Source organism: Mastigoproctus giganteus, chromosome 6, assembly GCF_048544385.1.
Source record: "Mastigoproctus giganteus isolate SK-2022 chromosome 6, ASM4854438v1, whole genome shotgun sequence".
Lineage (NCBI taxonomy): Eukaryota > Metazoa > Arthropoda > Arachnida > Uropygi > Thelyphonidae > Mastigoproctus > Mastigoproctus giganteus.
Genome location: NC_143580.1, coordinates 154,830,147 through 154,852,182, shown reverse-complemented (window position 1 = coordinate 154,852,182; position 22,036 = coordinate 154,830,147). Strand labels below are relative to the sequence as shown.

The window sequence follows — 22,036 nt, the reverse complement described above, 5'->3', positions numbered from 1 at the left end:
TGAACCCCCATACATACAGTACAAGCAACCAAACCTATAAGATATTTTTATTTTATTACAGGATGACCTTGCATAATCTCTATAAATGAACAATCCTTAAATTTTTTCCTTCTGTCAACTACAAATTGATGAAAGTTTCTGGGTCAATATAGTTTGCATGACAGTCTAAAATTTGTTTAGTATTCAGTGAATGTATAGACTCCTTTTTTGTATTCTGCATTGCTAATATCAGTCATTAATCTTGTTAACAAATAGTAATAAAAAAAAATTCCATAACCTAAAAAATATTTTCAGGTGAACTGGAGCACAAAAAAAAAAAAAAAAAAAAGCCAACCCTTTTATAGTTTTGATTAAATTTATAGATTATCTGGCAGTTTACCAGACTGACCAATTTTTACAAAAATGCCTATAAAATAGACTGTAAGAGAAAATAAGTTAATGGATTTTGGATGTTCAGTTGCACTTAAGAATTTTTACAAAAAACAAAACAACAACAACAATCCTTACCTAACTGATTCAAATTCAACTGTTGCCATCCAATGCCTTGTGGAATGTTGTGGGAAATTCCTGTTCGATAAAATATCTGGCCATCTCTTGTTAATAACCACAGATTGTATAAAGCAGGAGCAATACACTGAACAGGAATCCTTGTGGGATTTTGTACTGGGACTGCTTTCCATCCAGAAGATAAACAAAACAGTTCATCTGAGTAGTTCATAGCCCAAAGTGAGCCTTTAAAAAAAAAAGAAGAAAAAACACATATATATGTATTTCTTTTACTGCATTAATAAAATTAACTTAATTGTGTTGATGGAGGTAGCTGCATGTAGCAAAAGTATGTAAAGTAAATTTTAAATTAAAATATTAGTAGTGTGTGGTGTTCAACGTACAAGATTCTTAGTCTAAAAGAAATGAAGGAAAGTGGTAAAAAAAATAAGGTTGAGATATAAAGGTAAAAAAAAAAAAAAAAAAAACACATAAAATTATATTTATAAAATTACTGGTAGCTAAAAAGGATCAGCTTTGATAGCTAAAAAGCATCAGCAACTTTTTAGCTATGATTAATGATTAATTGATGTAAGAGGTAAAAGAATTTTAGGATTAAATGGTCAAGGAGGTGAGAAAGTGCTATGTAAACATTAATACTGAGAAGACATGAAAAATAGATTATCACAGAAAACTGGTATAAATTGTATTATCTGTATACAGCGAGGCCTCGCATAACACGAGTTCGATTAACGCGTTTTTCAGTTACCGCTATTTGAAAAAATTATACCACTTTTCACTTTACATGATGCAAATTTCCAGTTAATGCGATCTTTTTTTGTTATGCGATAGTTGAAAAAGATTTGAATGACGTGTTTAAGCTTACCGCGCGATGGATGGGCAATAAACAAATGTTTGCCTGCTGCCCGCCTCAGTGTGTTCCATCAACCATCGGAAGAAGACGTGTTACTTGTTTGTCTCCGCTAAAAAAGTCAATGAAGACTTGCATTTAAAAATTCAAATTTTTAAATGCAGCCAGTATTTTCTCTTATACGGTTCTTGAGGTTGTCATAGCTTTGATAGACAAGCTACCAGGAAGTCTAAAACACTGATGGAACTGATATTCGGGTGATACTCACGTCAAGTGGACCCAATTTCGGCAAAGTCCAGACGGTCTGCGACTACCAAATCCTTTGCTTGCACCTTCGTGATGGTGGGACTGATAGTAATCCTGGGTATAACCTCCATGCATAAGCACACGGTGGGTGCCCACCCAGGTGTGATCCAACGTAAGCAGGGGTCGATGTGTGGCGCCCACACCACATGGAGGAATTCCACCCCTCTGTGTTACAAGGCAGTATTAGGTGGTAGATGACACTCATCAACCGGAGAAATACCACCACTTTGCTTATTGGAGGCTTGAAGTGGTGAACCCAAGTTTAGTCTCCAGAGCCAAGTTCCGGTCAACCCTTCCCCAACTCTTCCATCATGCAGTATGACTGATGACTTTTGAGGTTATGATGAACATCATGGCAAGATCCAATCTTCCTTACAATTCGAGGATACAGCTCTAAAACGGTGTTTGCAGGCTGGCCGCTAGTTAGTACACTGGACCGAACCTATTGGTAACTCTCTAGGAGGCTTCCAGATCAGCTAGTGTATAATCTTGCTACCTCTATTCTGCCAGATAGTGACTGGAGGGAGTCTGAGTAGTGTGTATGCAGGGGGCATTGTCAAGGCCATGTTATGTCAAGGATCTGGGAATATTCTTACCATGTGAATGCCATATCCAAAAGTTTCATTATTTCATACAGAATGCCCCCCTTTTTCTTTCTATTGAATACACCATGAATTGTCAAACTAATACAGTAAGCTTATTTGCTAAAAATCTAAACCTCCCAAACACTTCCTAGTTCATTTCGCAAATATACGTTGTCTCAATTCTAATCTCAACTATGTCCATTTCCACTTGCAGTCTGCCAAACCCCATGTACTTTTACTGACAGAATCTGTTATTGGTTAATTCAACTACTGCTCATCTCACTTGCCCAAATTATTTCTTGTATGATTCCTTTCGCCTCAAAGGTGGGGCATATGTCCTTTATGATACTCTCTGTCGAAGAACTGGTAATATGGAATCTCCTCTTTTTGATCATCTCTGGTTTAAAATCTCTCTACCTCATTCTGTCAAATTCATCTGTTGTCTCTACCATTCTCCAAATTCCACTAATCACTTGGAGCTCTTTGACTTCCTCTTTTTGCAACTTGACTTTCTCCAGTCCAACTTTCCTAACAGTGAGGTGATTTTCCTAGGCGATTTTAATTTTCACAACTCCAGCTGGCTTCTGTTTTCTAGTCACACTGACCCAGCTGGTCAAGGTGGCTTTTGAAATTACTAATGACATTGCAAAGATTGTTCATTTACCTACAAGAATACTAGACAATCCAAACCATACAGCCAACAAGCTTGATCTTTTTCTCTCAAACAACCCTTCTAAGTACGTTCGAAGTGAGTGGTCCTTTAGGCACCTCAGATCACAACTTGGTGATTGTCTCTTCTCCAATGGAGCCTTTATCTCATGGCTATTCTCAACCTCATGTTGTTTGGCATTACAAGAATGCAAAATAGGATGACCTGCGAGATTTCTTTTCTTTTTTCCTTGGTCAGATTACTGTTTCAAAACTACTGATGTCAACATTTGCTCAGATCGTGTCAGTGTAATTATTCTTGTAGGAATGGAATCCTTTATCCCACACTCCACTTTAAAATCTTGTCCTTTATCTAAACCTTGGTTTTCCAATAAATTTGCTAAGGATGTTCAAGAGAAGAATGTTGCATATTGTAATTGGCTTGTTTCAAATTCTTGTTTCATTTTCTGCTGCACCAAAGCTCGCAACAATTGTAAAGCAGTTATTTGGTCTTTTGCCAAAGCTATTGGCCGCAACTTTTTCCCACCTCTGTTAAAACCAGATGGTTCTGTTGTCACTTCAACCAAGGATCAAGCTGACCTGCTAGCATCTCATTTTTCTTCCTACTCATGTATTAATGATCTTGGAAAACACCTCCCACGATTCCCAACATGCTCCATTCAATGCCTCCAGTGGTCTTCTATCAAATGGATGTTGACGAATCTTGATGCTAAGAAAGCTCCAGGTCCTGATGGTATTTCTCCACTTTTTCTCAGAACCTGTGCTCCTGAACTTGACCCCTGTTCTTTGCCGCCTTTTTTCACTTTCTTATTCCAAAGGTGTTTTTCCTTCTGCTTGGAAATTTGCTCATATCCAGCCTGTTCCTAAAAAGAGTGACAAATTCCTCCCATTCAATTATTGTTCCATTGCAATTACTTCTACACTTTCTAAAGTAATAGAGAAATCAATAAACGCCAACTCTTAAACTACCTAGAAACCTTCAGTCTGATCAACGATTGCCAGTATGGATTCCATCAGTGTCGATCCACTGGTGATATTCTGGCTTATGTTATCCACTTATGGACAAATTCAATGGAAAAGTTCGGTGAAACACAGGCAGTTTCGCATAGAGGATCGTGTTTTGCATAGAGGTCTTCTAAACAATCTTCCATTTTATGGTTTGTCAACTGTTTTTTGTAATTGATTATCCAGTTTTCTCTCTGATTGCTCACTGTGGGTGATGGTAGATGGCTCTCTGTCTTCTAACCTCCATGTGGTGTCTCCCAAGGTTCAGTTCTTTCCCTCACTCTTTTCCTCTTGTATATTAATGACCTTCCATTGACTGGAAATCCTATCCGTAGTTTTGTTGATGATAGCACTTTGCATTCCACTTTCCATTTTGAGAAACCTTGTCCTGCTCAATCAGCTTCAACTTCTTGAATATCTGTTACCAATTCCTTAAATGCAGATCTCCAGGTAATTAATTCTCCAGAGTGGCAAAGCCAACTTAGTTGATTTCAATCCTTCTAAAACTCAGTCTTGTCTTATATCGCGCAAAAAGGATTCTTCTGCTCGAATGCTTATCTTTGGTGACACTCCGATTTCTAGGCAAAATGATATATCTCTTTTGGGGATTACCCTGACTTCTAATCTCTCTTGGCACAAGCACATTACAAATATTGCTTCCTCTGCATCCAAAAAACTTGGTTTTCTCTTTCGCTCTCAGCGTTACTTTTCTTCCAAACAGCTGTCCACTCTGTACAAATTGCAAATCCACCCCACCATGGAATATTGTTTCCACATCTGGGGCGGTGGCTCCAAAACCTCTATCAGGCTTCTAGATTCCATTTAGAAGAGGGCAGTTAGGTTAAATAATGACACATCTTTAACAGATGTCTCCACTCGCTGTCTCATAGAAGTACTGTTTCTGCTACACGCCTTTTCTACAGGTACTTGCATGGGCACTGTTCTTCTGAATTAGCTTCTATAATTCCCGCTCTCTCTTTCGAAACACTTTGGACTGTTTTTAAGGGCACAAAAGGTGATATAGTTGTACACGTTGGCACTAATGATATTAAGAGAAGGAGACCAGCAGAATTACTTAAAAAGTACAGGTCACTGTTGAAAAAAAGCCGTGAATTAGGGTTGAATTTGAAAGTGTCTGCAATTCTGCCCAGACCCAATAGGAGGGAGTATATGATGAGAGCCTTGTCGATCAATTCGGCCCTGGAAAGACTGTACAAAGCTCAAGGGGTAGAATTTTTTTCAGCCTGGTCTGTACTTGTTAACAGAAGGGACTGCTTCTAAAGGGATGGGATACACTTAAATAGAAAGGGTACAAGAATATTTGCTGATGCTATCGAGGCAGTGTTAGGTGGCTCGGAAAACTGCTAGCTTGGGGGGATACAAGGATTAATAGATTAACAGTAGCCACTGGCAGAGGAGAAAGTGATTCTTGCACTGCTTCTATTGGAATGAGCAGAAGCCTGGAAAACAAGATGCAGGATATTTCAGAGACTGCTGGGAGTCATTGCGGTACAAGTAAACACATGGGTTGTGTTAGGGTAGCTAAGAAAAAGAACAGGTGCATGTATACTTGCATGTACACCAATGCTAGGAGTTTGGTAAATAAATTTGATGAATTTGAGGTATTGCTCAAAGCATCAAAGGCGGATATATTGTTGGGATATAAGAGACGTGGTGTCACACAGATATAGGGAATGCAGAACTGGAATTTGTGGAGTACAATGTCTACAGAAAGGATATAGAGGATAGGAAGGGACGAGGGGTTATGCTATTAGTTAAGAAACACACAAAATCCAGGGAAGTGAAGCAAGACGACATTGCTGGACAGTGCAGTGTCGAGTCAGTTTGGTGTGACATAAGCACTGGGAGATCAAAATTGAGATTAGGAGTGTGCTATAGGCCTAGTGACTCTGATGAGTATAATAAGAAACTGTACAGGGAAATAGAGTAGGCCAGTAAATCAGAGAGTCTTATAATGGGGGATTTTAATTTCCCAGATATTGACTGGAATTTGTGGGTTGGTCACTTACACACTAGCAAGGCTTTTGTGGATTTATTGGATGATGATGTTTGGATGTTTTCTACATCAGCATGTTTCGGGAGGCAACTAGAGGGAGTAATACTCTTGATTTGATTATCAGTAGTGATTCTTCATGCATTAAGAATCTGCAGATAGAGGAACCACTAGGTTGCAGTGATCACAGTGTGCTGAAGTGGGATTTACTTAAAGAGGTAACTACCATCAGGGGTAAAGAGAAGGGTTATTGCTTTCGTAAAAGCGACTACGATAGTCTGAGACAGTATTTAAATTCTATACAGTGGGACCAACTGATGATGTTACCAACAGCAAATTCAAAATGGGAAGCATTCAAAGAACTTATCTTGGAAGCTACTAGGCTTTACATACCAACTAAGAAATATTGTTCAAGGTTTAGGCCTAAATGGATGTCAGATGAACTAATGAGACATATGACAGAGAAGAGAAATGCTTGGGATACATATAAATTAACATGTGACACAGAAGACTATGATAAATATAAGTTGATCTGTAACCAAGTTACAAAGGAGGTTAGGCAGGCGAAGGCAGATTACGAGAAATATTTGGCAAAGGATGCAAAGAAAAACAGTAAAGAGTTCTTTTCTTATGTAAACTCTAGAAGGAAGGGGATGAATCAGATTGGTCCACTTGATATTGACGGTTCAACTGTTGATGATCCTGCTCAGGTAGCTAACAAACTAAATGAAAGTTTTGCATCGACATTCACACATGAGGTGTTATTCAGCGAGGGGAATGCCAGAGGGGTATTCAACTCTGGCAGTAAGCTAGATAATCTTGTAATAACTGAGAGTAAAGTGGAGGAGAAATTGTTGAAGATAAACACAAGAAAAGCACCTGGGGTGGATGGGATCTATCCAGTTATATTAAAGGAGGCAGCAAAGGAAGTAAGCAAACTCTTAGCCATAATTATGAGAGAGCTTCCTTGGACTCAGGGGAGGACCCATAGACTGGAGATGTGCAAATGTGACCCCAATTCACAAAGGAGGATCAAAGGCTGACACAAGTAATTATAGACCTGTGAGTTTAAATTCTATTCCAGGAAAATTAATGGAGGCACTGATTAAAAATAGCACTGCAGGATCATCTAGACAAGACTTCAATTATAGCTCGGACACAGCATGATTTTGTTAAGGGGAAGTCTTGCCTGACCAATTTGATGGGATACTATGATGCAGTCACAAAAGAACTGGATGCAGGGAATAACTTTGATATTATATACTTGGATCTTTGAAAGGCTTTTGATACTGTTGGAAATGGAAGACTGCTGCACAAATTGGAGCAGTGTGGCATTGGAGGCAAATTGCTGCTATGGATAAAGGGGTGGTTGAGGGGGAGAAGGCAGAGAGTGGTAATCAATGGACACTGCTCATCGTGGACTAATGTTAGTAGTGGAGTCCCTCAGGGTTCATTGTTGGGTCCATTATTGTTTTCTGTATTTATAAACAATATTGATGATGGTATATCAAGCTTAATGTCCAAGTTTGCAGATGATACAAAAGTTGGCAGGGTTGTTAAGGACACTACTGATGCTATGCTGCTGTAACAGGATCTGGAAAGGTTGAGCAGATGGGCTGAGAGGTGGCAAATGAAGTTTAACATTGACAAATGTAAAGTACTACATATGGGAAATAGAAACCCCAGAGCAACGTATGAACTCTGTGGTACTACACTGACAGTGGTAAAGAATGAAAAGGACCTGGTGGTAATTGTGCAGGCAGATATGAAGTTTCTGAGCAGTGCAGACAGTCTGAAAGAGTAGCTCATGGTGTCTTGTCAATGATATACAGGAATTTTTCTAGCAGGGATAAGGAGGTGATTATTCCCTTGTATAAGGCAATGGTCAGGCCCCACCTTGAGTACTGTATACAGGTCTGGAGGCCTCATTTCAAGAAGGATGTAGAGCTGCTGGAACAAGTACAGAGAAGGGCAACAAGGTTAGTGAATGGAACAAAGGGTTGCTCTTATGAAGAAAGGCTTAAGTTTTGCAAATTACAGTGTCTGGAGACTAGGCACCGGCGAGGTGATTTGATAGAGGTGTATAAAGCCTTGAATGGTTTGAGCATGCTCAATGCTGATGGGATTCTGCCTCTTGCTCAGAATAATCACCTGAGAGGGCATAAATTCAAATTGAGGAAAGACAGATGTAGGATAGATGTCCGGAAATTTGCCTTTAACCAGCGGGCAGTTGGTTGGTGGAACAGACTTCCATCCCTTGTTGTGGAAGTTGATAGCCTAAATAAATTTAAGGCTCAGCTGGACAGGTATTTCGAACGAATGTAGGGGTGAAGTGGAAGTTTTTTTTTTTTTTTTTTTTTTCTGGCTGATGCTGCATAAGCTTGCTTTCTTGCATCATATGCCTCTACTAATGCTAATGCTAAAGAGAGAGAGCGGGAATTATAGAAGCCAAACTCAAAGAACAAACTTTTCATCTTCCTCGTTTATTCATTCATCTGCCGTTTTCTGGAATAATCTTCCTTCATACATATTTCCTGAAAATTACAGTCTACAGAAATCAAGTCTAATTTCAACAAATATCTTCTTTTGTCTTCTCAACCCCTCCAACCCAAGCACGGTACTAAGTACTATAAGTTCTAATACCTCTTGTGTTTGGGGTTTTCATAAAAAAAAAAAAAAAAAAAAGTCTTTGCCTTACTAACCTTATGTGTGGTACTATTACAGATTGCCTTGTAGCTGTTGTAGGCTTAAGTACTTTTCAACACTTTGTAACTATCCCATGCTATTGTTTTCTGTTCGATCAGAGCAGTCAGCTTTATGTTCATCCAGTTTGACATCCTCTTCATGCAATATATTCTTAATGGTATGTATGTATTCATGGCTTCAGTGATTATTGCTTTAAAGGTATCCAATAATTCAAATGTATTCACAATCACTCTCTACCCTGCCCAATTAATATATGCCATACAGTGCCTTAAATTATTGCAACATCTTTCTTCACCTTCAAACTAATCATTTGGTGATCAATCTTACCCTCATTTTTGCTTTCCCAATGCTTATTTCACACCAAAGGGACTCAATATTGCACTGTCCATCAATGTTAACTGGATGCACTGCCTCAAATTTTATGTTTCTTAACTAACAGCATAACCCCTCCTCCCTTCCTATCCTATCCTATCTATTCTTTCTGTATACATTGTACTCCCCAAATTCCAATTCTGCATTCTTTATATTTGTGTGACACAGCATCTCTGATATTCCAATTAATCAATTTTATTTACTAAATCTGATGCTAAGAAACAAAATCTGAGGCAGTGCATCCAATTCACATTGGTGTACAGTGCAACACTGAGTCAGCTTGGTGTGAAATAAGCACACCAAACTGGGAAATAAAAAATGAGGGTAGAGGTGTATTATAGGCCTAATGACTCTGATGAGTACAATGAACAACTATACAGAGAAACAGAGTGGGCTAGTAATTCAGAATGTCTTATAATGGGGGATTTTAACCTCACAGATATTGATTGGAACTTGTGGTTTGGTCGCTCACACACTAGCAAAGCCTTTGTGGATTTACTGGATGATTGTTTTCTACAGCAGCATGTTTGAGAGGCAATCAGAGGGAGTAATACTCTTGATCTGATTATCAGCAGTGATTATTTGGGAATTTGCATATAAAGGAGTCGCCAGGTGGCAGTGATCACAGTGTACTAGTGTGGGTTTTACTTAAAGATGTAAATGCCATCAGGGGTAAAGAGAAGGGTTTTTGCTTTTGTAAGGGTGATTACAGTGGTCTTAGACAGTTTTTAAATTCTATACAGTGGAGCCAACTGATGATGCTACCAACAGCAAATTCTAAATGGGAAGCATAGCCGAGTGGTCAGGAGTGGGAGTGCAGTAGCACACGCTCTTCGAGTAGACCAGGGTTCAAGCCCCTGACTGCTGAATACGGTCGATCTGCCAACCCGCACTGGACCAGCATGGCAGATTATGGTCCATTTCCCTCAACATGAATTATTGAGGAGGCTTCCATCCTGCAGTGGGTTGATAATGGCTGCACTTTACCTTTTTTTAAAGAATTAATCTTGGAAACTACTAGACTTTTTACTCTAAGAACTACTGTTCAAGGTTTAGATCTAAATGGACATCAGATGAATTAATGAGACTCAGATGAATTAATAAGGAAGGGGATGAATCAGATTGGCCCACTTGATATTGATGGTTTGACTGTTGATGATCCTGCTCAGATAGCTGACAAACTGAATGAATACTTTATATCTACATACACACATGAGGATTTCTGTAAGGAAGTGGAGGACAGAAGCTTATTATTATTATTAGCCATATGGTGCAAGGAAGACTGAGGCTTATGCTGCACCAGCCAAAAAAATTTTTTTTGAATTACCCAGAGAGAGAGAGAGAGAAAGAGAGAGAGAGAGAGAGAGAGAGAGAGAGAGAGAGAGAGAGAGAGAGAGAGAGAGAAATAGAAGGGAATCACCAAGAAAAAGAAGAATGATAATATCCAGCTCAGAACCCTGGATGTGCCAAGCCCATACTCACTAGATGTGAGCCCCTGGGGTTAATATTAAACTCTAACAGGGAGCTAAAATGATTTTGTAATAACTGAGAGCAAACTGGAGGAGAAATTGTTGAAATTAAGCATAAGAAAGGTACCATGGATGGATGGGATCTATCCAGTTATATTAAAGAAGGTGGCAAAGGAAGTTTGTTTGTTATTTGGTTTTTAGGAGCATTAGCAACTAAGGCCATATTGCTCCGGGGATATGCGGTGGTCATTCCCTGACCTTATTTCCTCCGTATTTGGTGGTCACGGGCTCAAACCCCGGTCTAATCAAGAAGCATGTGCTACGCACTGCTGCTCCTGCCCACCTGACTACGGAGGCGGAGGCAAAGGAAGTAAGCAAACCCTTAGCCATAATACCTCACCTGAGTACTTGTACTGAGGTGAAGTCCCCACAGACTGGAGATGTGCAAATTTATCTCCAATTCACAAAGGGGGGATCAAAGGGTGACAGGAGAAATTACAGACCTGTTAGTTTAACTTCTGTTCTGGGAAAAATAATGGAGTCACTGGTAAAGAAGCATTGCAAGATCATCTAGACCAGGTGTGTCAAACTCATTTCTGTCGCGGCCATTTTGTGTGATGGTATGATTTTCGCGGGCTGCATAAAATTTTCTTAAATATTATATATTGATTCAGGATTCAGTAGCATAATCAGGATAATTAAAACTCATATGTATCAGGATAATTAACATTTAAATTTTTATTCAGATCTACAGAATACAAGTAATTTAGAATTTAGTATGTATAGCGAAGAAATGGGAGTAAAGTGGCTGTTAATGAACTGGTAACCAAAGGAGCGCAAGGCAGCCAAAGTAACATACCTCTATTAGTTACAATTTATTAGGAAATGTTTCGGAAATTGCTACAAAGACTGAAGATGGATTTTGTAACAATAACAATTTCCGAAACGTTTCCTAATAAATTGTAACTAATAGAGGTATGTTACTTTGGCCGCCTTGCGCTCCTTTGGTTTTAGTATATATAATTGTTATATTATTATTTTTATTTAAAAATTAAATATTCGATATATTTATGAAAATAATTAATTTGTTTTCCTGGAACCTGCCAGCGTTTCCCCCCCCTACTAGTTTTTCAACATCAGGAGTCAAAGACTGGGAACATACAATTTTCAGTATGTCGGAAAGATGTTTATCTGTCAATCTCGATCTATACGCCATTTTATTTAATTTTTTACATGAAAATAATTGCTCGCATAAGTATGTACTGCCAAAGTAGCACATAATTTGCGCAGCAAACTTTTTAATTTCCAGGTATTTTTCACCTAAGTAAGAATATATTTTTGGAATTCCTACTTCTCGACATTTGTCTTTCAAAAATGAATCATTTTGGAAATCAATTAATTCCAGTTGAATCAAAGTGGGAGCTTTTTCAATTTCAAATGAAAAAGGTCCAACAAAAAGAGAAAACATATCTTCTATCTCTTTAAAATCATTAAAACGCTTATCGAATTCGTTTTTGATTTCCTCAATTTTGTCACAATATTGTGAGAAAGAGCGATTTTGATTTTGTGTTTTTAACTGCTCACAAGTATGAAAATGGATCAAAACGTCTTTTTTTAAATGATTTTTAAACAACATTAGTTTTTGTACAAAACTTGCTATTGCATCGTACATGTTCGTTATTAACTTATTTTTACCTTGCAATGAAATGTTAAGATTATTGAGGTGGCTTGTAATATCAATTAAAAATGCCAAATCCTTAATCCACAAAGGATTTTTTTATGACACCCTTGCAAATTTGGGGATTAAATTTGCTCTTAATCAGCATTTAAGAAACCTGATATGAAAATTTTGTGTCTCATATTTTAAAGTAATATAGATGTATTCTTGTATCAAGTTATACAGATGAGATTCATAATGCAAAACCAATCCTAACAAAAATACGAACGTAGTTTAATACACAAGCAAAAACACTTATTGAAAGTTAAAATGGTAATGTAAATCTATAATATTGAGAGTGGGTGTCGTTTTTTTATGTATGTACTATAATTATTATTATGCATGGACTGGGTTATCTCAGTAATCTTGTTTTTTATATATATATATTATTAAATTATGATATCAGTAAAACGAAATGAAATTAATGAGTGGATCGTGAGCGTATTGTTAAGTTTCTAGATGAAAGTATGAAGGGAAAAAGCAAGTGATAAGTCATATTAGATGAATTATAAATTTTAAATTGCTAAAGACAAGAACAATAAAGTTCAATCTTAAGTCAGTAATCGAAATTAGAAAAAAGCATTAGAAATAGAATTAAATACAAGACATATAAATAAAATACACTATTTACTTATGGTAAAAAACAGACATGGAGTATGATAGTTAACAATACACACGTCTATAATGGATATAATATGACACATAATGAAACGGGAGAGAGGCAATATCAGAAAACTCAACATTATATTAGAGAATCAATTACACCACATAAGGATTCTATATTTCAAAACATAGGGACACAGGAAAATAATTTGAATTTTGGAGTAGTAAAATTATCCTCATATAATTTATCTAATGCTCAAATTAATCTTCCTAATAAAGGACTTAATTACAATCTGCCACCCACACAACTTCTGAGGAAACAAACACTTGTTGAATTTGAGAATAGTCTAAGAAATGCTAAGAACAGAAAAGGATTAATACAACAGATCAATAATGCTATTAATAATTCTAAGGATCCTTATATCCCAAAATTATCAAAAGAAGAAAGTATTGGATTAAGAAAATTAAGAAAAAATGACAAGATTGTAATTAGCAGATAAAGGGGACACCATGGTTGTTTTAAATAAGGAAGATTTTTGTTTGTTTGTTATTTGGTTTTTAGGAGCATTAGCAACTAAGGACATATTGCTCCGGGAATATGCGATGGTCGTTCCCTTGACCTTTCCACATCCTCTGTATTCGGTGGTGATGGGATCGAACCCCGGTCTAATCAAGAAGCGTGTGCTATGCACTGCTGCTCCTTCCCACCTGGCTAGGGAGGCGCCAAATAAGGAAGATTATATTGATAAATTGAATAATATTATAACTGATAAATCCACCTACAAATTAGTAGATAGAGATATGTTTGATAATCTGATAAAACAGTACAATAATATTTTAACTCAATATAGAAAAATAGATTATATTACAATGGCTACTCTAAAGAATTTAAAAGGAAGAACTAACAATGTACCTACTCTGTTGGACAAATCAAGCAACATAAAACAGGATATCCAATTAGACCCATCATCTCCTATAGAAATTTGGCTTGTGCATCGCTTGCATCTTATTTATATGACATCATAAAACCTTTATGTCTTATGTTAGAATTTAGTATAAAAAATTCAGATTCACTTTTTAATAAATTAAAAGAAAAAAGGTTAAATAATGAAGATAAACTGTTTTCCCTGGATGTAGTCTCATTATACAGGGTGTCTGATAATAACTTCATAACTTCAGGAATGAGTTCCTCATATGTAGCCAATAAAAATATTTTATATCAACATAGTTCCGGACATTCTTGGTTCCCGAGTTATTAACTGGAATGTCTTATCTCCTGCAGGTGATTTCCTTCATCACAAGGTACTGACAGAATCTGGTGGTTTTCCATTCCGACCATGTACTCAAATCAGGAGCAAGCGGATATGCACTTTATGTACAGTTTGGTGGATGGCAATGCTCTGAAGGCTCATCATTTGTACCACAAAAGGTTCCCAGAACGAAGATATCCAGACAGGAAAACGTTTGAAGGTATCCATCGCCGCCTCTGTGAACATGGGACCTTTACACCTCGTGCTGTCGACAGAGGATGACCAAGATCTACGACTCCTGAAGTAGAGGAGGAGATTTTCCTGAAGTAGAGGAGAAGTTGTGCATGCCACTCCTGGAATCAGCACATGCAGAATAGCAATGCAACTGGCTGTTCAACGTTCGACTATTTGGAGAGTGTTGCGAGAACACCAACTGTATCCTTACCATCTGCAACGGGTATAGGCCTTGTCACCAGCAGATTACCCTACACGAGTAATGTTCTGCCAGTGGTTCTTGTAGCAGCGTGGTACAAATCCTCACTTTCTTGCCTTAGTGATATTCACAGATCAAGCACAGTTCACAAGAGACGGAATCCAAAACTTTCACAATCAGGATGTATGGGCTGAGGAAAATCCACATGCAATTCTTTCATCACATCACCAACAGCGGTTCAGTCTCAACATCTGGGTGGGTGTTTTTGGTGATAAGTTATTTGGACCCCATGTACTTCCAAATAAACTCACAGGGCAGGCATACAGAAACTTTCTGGAAAACAATATGCCTGATTTCTTGGACAACACGCCACTGATCATTCATCAACAAGCACACTTCATGCATGATGGCGCTCCCGCACATTTCAGCCACCTAGCCCACAATTACCTGAATCGAAGGTTTATTGGTCGGTGGATAGGTAGAAGTGGACCAGCTGCCTTACCTCCACGCTCATCTGATTTCTGATTTAAACCCACTAGATTTATTCTTGTGGGGCCATTTAAAGTCATTGGTGTATTCGACTCCAATAGCTGATGTGGAACTCTCCGCAATCGAATTGTGGCAGGTTGTGAGACAATACGAAACATGCCAGGAATTTGGCATTGTCTTCGCTAGTCCATGAGATGTCGATGTGAGACCTGTATTCAGGCAGAAGGTGGACATTTTGAACAATTACTATAAGGTGATGTGAACAGTTAAGTGTCCTAGACAGACCTCCAAAACTCAGAAACCAAGCATTTCCAGAACTATGTTGATATAAAATATTTTTATTGTCTACATATGAGCAACTCATTCCTGAAGTTATGGCGTGTATTTTTGAGACACCCTGTATACTAATGTAGATGTAAAATATTCACTTGATACCTTGTAGAATTTGATTAATAGATATTCTGAAATGTTGAATAAAACAAGGCTTCCAGTAACTGAAATTTTTCATTTAATGAGATTTCTCATTCAGGCCAATTATATTGATTTTCAATTGAACATTTATAGACAAATTTTTGGCCTTCCGATCGGACTCAGCCTGAGTGGCCGAAATATATCTTAACAATATTGAACAATTAAATTTAAGTCTGTTCATTCCTAATTTAACATTTTATGGTAGGTACCTAGATGATATTTTTGTTATTTCACATGAAAATATTGTAAATAACCTTATGGATTCTTTTAATAATATACATATAAGACTTAAATTTATTTTAGAGGAAGAAAAAATAGGAGAGAATTCTATAAATTTTCTTAATTTTACGCTAACAACAGTCAATTATAGCATAAATTTTAAAATATATCTATACATTATAAAATACCTTATAAAATATTTAAATTTAAATATAAACCCACCAATACAGGAAAATTTTTACATTATTCCAGTTATCACCCTTTTACTTATAAAAGGAGTATCATTTTCAGTCAATTCTATAATGCTTATAGATATAGTTCTATGCAGGAATGACTTAATAATGAACTTGGTGTACTTTTAACAAGATTTTTGAATATGTGCTAGGTTTAATTAGAACCATACAGCAACAAGCAAAACATAAACCAGAATCGATATTAATGAGCAGTAACACTGCACATAAATACTTCATTAAAGTTCCTTATGTACAACAGTGGTATAAACAGTTTATTAATATTTTTAAAAATACAGAATTTAATATAGTGGCGCAACCTATAAGTAAACTCCACAATGTATTGAATATGAAAAATCCTCAATCTCCAACAAGGAATGTACCAACATAGTTTATAGCATTGCATGTGGGGAATGTAACTCTTTTTACATTTGTTCTACCCAAAATTACGTTTTAAAGCAAATACAACAGCACCAGGCATCAGTGAGGGCAAAAAGGACAGGTGCTTCTGAACTTTCCTTTCATGCCATCCATGAGAACCATGTTTTTATTTTTAACGAAGCTAAAGTTATTAATATAAAAAATTAATATATAAAATTCTTAATAGCTGAAACACTTGAAGTGAAGTTAAATTTTAATTCTATAAATGTTTGTAGACCATACATCATTTCAGCTTCATGGACCTTTACGCGCATGTGTGAATAGTGGTATTCACATTGGTTAACAAAAATAATCTTGACGCGGGGTAGTATTAAATTTGGTTTATAAGAGAGTGGATATTGTTAAGTTTGCCATTTTACTTCTTGTGAGTACGGATTTCAACCAAAATAACTTAGTCACTTATAAAGTTTAACTAAAAATAATGAGGAAAATTTGACAATTGTCTTCGATTCCCAGTCTGTGATTGCAACTTTGTTTAGTCTTGGGTGGTTCAGTGTGCATCAAATAAGCTTCACTTTTCCTTTCTTAGCAATTGATAGATAATGGGAATTGAACACAAGAGTAGTTTTTTTAATAAAACCGTATGTACTGATAATAAATTTTATGGATAATATTGCATTACTAACTTTAACCTTTTTTTCATAATGGATTAACTGGATATGTTGGGTGTGAGTGTTGGTTGAAGAGCATTCCTATAGTAAGGTATGAGAATTCCTCTTATATTTAACAATATATTAAAAAAAAATTTTTTTTTCCCTATGTTGATTTCCTTCCCACTAATTCTGATCAATCTGGGGCAAACAGAAGTCACCTATAAGACATTCATGCTTGCTTGCCATTCCACCTGTATGTAGAGACTCTTGTCATACTCTTCACAATCTTCTGTAGATTACTCTCACTCTCATTATATCTTTGCTTCCAACTATCTCTCACCACACAGATTCTATGCTGGCAGAAGGAACTTCTGAATTAGCTAAATCTCTTTTGCCACTCAGGCTGCTATTGATAAGAAGCAACCCCCACCACCCCTTCTATCTTCCCCATCTTTCCTAAATACATTAGAGATACCACAGTGGAACTTGTCCCCAATTTCCAGGTGGTACTATATTTCTGTTAGCACTATTAACTACGAGTTCAAATTTGGCTATTTTATTGACAAAACTCCTGACATTACTATAAACACAGTTAAGACTAACTATTCTTCTATGTTTACTACCCTGTCACACCGCTTAAAGTTATTTTGGCTGCTATCCTAGCTTTATCTTCCAGCTCATTTGAAATATTGCTATCCTCAGAACACCTTGCCAGCATTGGCTGTTTTAGTAATAAACAAGAATTCTTGATGTGAGTGCAAGCATTTCTTTTACCCATATTATCAGATAAATGCAGATCTATATAACCCTTCTCCCCCCCAACTAGCAGTTTTCCTGAATTCCTAAGATATCCTCAATGATACTGGCAAAACACCTTGCACCACTTTTCAAATGAATACCATCTCTACAAAACAGATTCCTTCTATCTACAAGTGTGGGCCATGCTGATAAAACTATCCTCCCCTAGAGCCTTTCAGATTCCCTCAAGTCTTGAGTTAATCAACAAAACTTTCAGCATATAATTCCACATATTGTGTCTGGGCACTTATGCTCAGTGACCTAACCTGCAGCATTTTTTTATATGGTCCTGTATATATATATCCAACAAATGGTCAGGTTCTGTTCATTTAATATCGTTATTCCTGCAAAAAAGCAGAATAATAATGGTATCTTCCCCCCCCATTAAAATCTGACAATCTGTTGGTAACATCACTAATTGTTGCTCCTAGCCAAAATACCTGGTTGCGGTCCACCTATCTTTATTAAAAAAAATGTCACCTATTTCCCTGACAATAGAGTCATCCAATAAAACAAGATCACCTTCAACCAAAGAGGAATGCGCCTAACTATTCTTTTCTGAGACCCGAATCAGGGAAGCATCACTCGACAGGTCACGAGATACTTGAATCCACGATGAGCTCCCAGTTACATTTATTTCTAGGGCATTTCTTCAGTGACTCAAATTCTTCTCGTAATGCACCAAGATCCAATTTGAGATTGGTACACTCCTTATATCAGGTGCACAGAAAGGAATCATCAGTTGGACTAGGTCTGTCTACTAGACCAATCTCATGACCTACATTGGAAGTGTCCACAAGCATTTCTGTCTGAGTCACAAAGTCCTTGAACTTTGTATTGTAAGTTTGGATCTTGTAATAACCGTTATATAGGTAAAATTTGAACTTTAGAAAGATTACAAAATTTAAATTTACAATATATTACAGAATTTAAACTAACAAAGTATTACAGAAATTAAACTGTTAATAAAACTTTAACCACTAGTAAAGTTAAGGTTAAGCTATTGAACAAACATTATGAAGCTCCTGCCAAAATATCGATAATAAAGGCAATCTGAATATTAAGCTGCAGCTTTCCAAATACTTATTTAAATATAAAAATAAACTAACCTATATGACTACAGTAATTCAAACTACAGTAAAAGTCCGAAAATCCTGACTGCTCGGGGACTGGGTCAATCCGGATTTTTCAGATTCTCAGGCAGTAAAATTCAAATTTAAGATGGAATAAAGAAGAGATGACCAGGTATATTTTGAAAGTTTATTCATTATCAAATAAAGCATGCTTCATTTATTGAAATGAGCAGTTTTAAAGAAAAATAAAGTCAACACCTGACAAAGATGTAAACAAAAATTTTCACCACAAAAAAAAAAAAAAAAAAGGAGCATGTAATGCTGGAAATCATGTTTAAAAAAAAAATGCTGGAAATCGTGTTTAAATCAACATATACAAGAGTCGAAGTATGCTGTCCACCTCACACAGGGAAATGCTACCCCTCTGTGTCATCATGTTGCAAAGCTCTGGCAACTCCATCTCTTCCATCATGCAGTACGAGTGATATCCTTTGAGATTATGATGGGAATCATGGAAAGACCACTATTCCTTACATTTCAAGGGCACAGCTCTAGAACAGTTTTTGCAGGCTGACCACTAGAGAGTCCACCAGACTGAACCTAGGTAACTCTCTAGGAGGCATCCAGATCAGCTAGTGTATCACCTTGATGCCTCTACCCTGCCAGCTAGTGACTGGAAAGAGTCCAAATAGTGTGGATGGGGAGGGCACATTGTTGAGGCCACATTAACAAAGAACTGGCATATTCTTGCCAGGTACATTGTTTCCAAATATTTCATTCCTTCATACATGCATTCCCTATTTTTTTTTACTTTATATACTGAATACATCATGAATAGTCAAACAAATGGAACAAACTTATCTGTGAAAAATCTAAACCTCTGAAACACTTCGTTCATTTCACAAATATATGGAGTCCCAGTTTCAATCTCAATGATGTCCATTTTCACTTACTTTTTTCTGGCAGAATCCCAATTATTTTTTGCTTCAACCATTACTCATCTCAGTTCCCCTAAGTATTCACCTTATGATTCTTTTGTTTCAAAGGCAGTACTTCTGCATATGTCCACTTTGATATTTCTTGTCAGAAACTTCCTAATTTGGTATCCTCTTTTTGATCTCCTGTGGCTTATAATATTTCTAGCCCATACAATAAGATTCATCTGCTGCCTCTGTCATTATTCTCCTAACTCCACCAATCACTGTGAACTCTTTGATTTCCTTTCTTTGAAAGTCAACTTTCTCCAATCTAACTTTCTTAACAGTGAGGTAACCTTCTTTCATAACTTTAATGTTTACAATTCCAGATGGATTCTACTATTTAGTTGTTCAGATCTTCTCGACCAAGGCTTTTTCTATACTAATAACCTTACTGAACTTGTTTATTTTCCTACCAGAATACCAGACAATTCCAATCACACATCAAACACTCTTGATCTTTTTTTCACCAGCAACCCTTTAAAAAGTACATGGTCAATGCTAGTGGTTCTTTAGTCACCTCAGATCACAACTTGGTGATGGTCGCTTCTCCAATGGAGCCTCTCTCTCTCTCTCTCTCTCTCTCTCTCTCTCCCCCCCCCCCCCGAATCATTCTCAGCCTCATTTTATTTGGCATTACAAGAATGCAAAATGGGATGATCTGCAAGACTTCTATTCATCTTTTCCTTGGTTTAAATATTGTTTTAAATTTTTTGATCCTAAGATTCGCTGAAATTGTGTCAGAAAAATTATTCTTGTATGGACGAAATCTTTTATTCTACATTCCACCTTAAAACCTCATTTATCTAAACCTTGGTTTTCTAACAAATGTAGTAAGGCAGTTCAAGATAAGGATATGCATATTGCAATTGGTTTTCATCTCTAGCTTTGTTTTCTGCATCACTAAACCTCACAGCAATTGTAAAGTAGTTATTAATCAATCCAAACCTGATTTTGAACAGATCGAGTAGAAAACTTGCTTCTCGTCCAAACTGTAGTCAAGCATTCTGGTCTCTGATGGCATTTCTTCACTTATTCTCAAAATCTGTGCTTTTTCACACTTTGTTATTCCACTGGTATAATTTTTCCTTCTGCTTGGAAATTCACCCATATCCAGAAAGTTGCTAAAAAGGCAATAAACCTCTCCCATCCAATTATTGCCCTAATGCACTTACCTCTGCCCTTTCCAAAGTAGTGGAGAAATCCAGCAACTGCCAACTCTTAAATTTTCATGAAACCTTCCATCTGATCAATCATCACCAATGTGAATTCTGTCAGTGCTGATCTACTAGTGATATACTTGAGTTTGACCAAATTCTAAAAGTTTGGTCAAACTCAAGAGTGACTGTAAAAAATTAAGTCATTATATGTAATTTAAAAGGTAATTTAAAATGTGTTAACACCATTCACCTAAAATATATATTTTCATCACTGAATTTTCAAAAATAGATATATAATTACCAATATCTTTGTGCATTCCTGATGCTGCTATAAGCTTCCATTTATATGCTACAGTTAGCCCTGCTGGAATTATCAACTTCCAGAAGTGTCCTAGAATATAAAGAATATAATAGATAATATTTTAAAGAAGCTTATTTAAAACCATTAAAAGTGAAAATGCTGCAAAATATCAGGCCATTTTTTTTTTCTTTTTTTAAAAAGGAAAAAAAAAATGTCCATGTTTCACAACTTCAAATAATCTATATGCAGAAGTCTGAAATATTACAAAAAAAAAAAAAGTGTATATAATACACAGTTTAATATATCATTTTAATGGTAATGAGTTGTGCAATTTGGAAAAAAATAAATTTTTAAATATCAAACACTACTCCTTAAGCTTGACTGACTTTTCCTGCAAAAATGTGACAGTGACATTTTTTGCTTTTAGAGACTGATGTTGCTTCCACTGCATATTCTTCCTTCTTGAAAATTTATTGACCACTTTAAAAGCATAGATTTTGAGTAACCTTCACAACACAACCACATTCTATTACGAGTTTCTTCCCGATCAGCAGTTAAAAATTGAATTGAAACGTACTTTATTTAATTTGTGTGTCCTATTTTAAATCCCATAAAAATATACACACACACACACAACTGTAATAAAGAGAAAATAAAAGAAAGCAGATCTTGTTGTGAATTAGCCATTAGCATGTGCAGCAATGTAAATTAATGGGCATTCAACTCCTCAATCCTGCTAAGAATTGTCACACATCAAATGCTCTTAGTTAAGAAGCACATAAAAACTAAGGCAGTGTAT

The 22,036-nt window shown here is 36.5% G+C and overlaps 1 protein-coding gene across 1 annotated transcript in view; it reads right to left on the bottom strand.

Annotated features, from left to right (window-relative positions):
* Positions 1–22,036, bottom strand: part of LOC150084668 (tectonin beta-propeller repeat-containing protein 2) — a 262,877-nt gene that overhangs the window by 46,881 nt on the left and 193,960 nt on the right. The window contains 2 exon segments of the mRNA XM_090376317.1: positions 508–732; positions 21,238–21,327. Of these exon segments, the coding sequence (XP_090232443.1) occupies positions 508–732; positions 21,238–21,327 (315 nt within the window).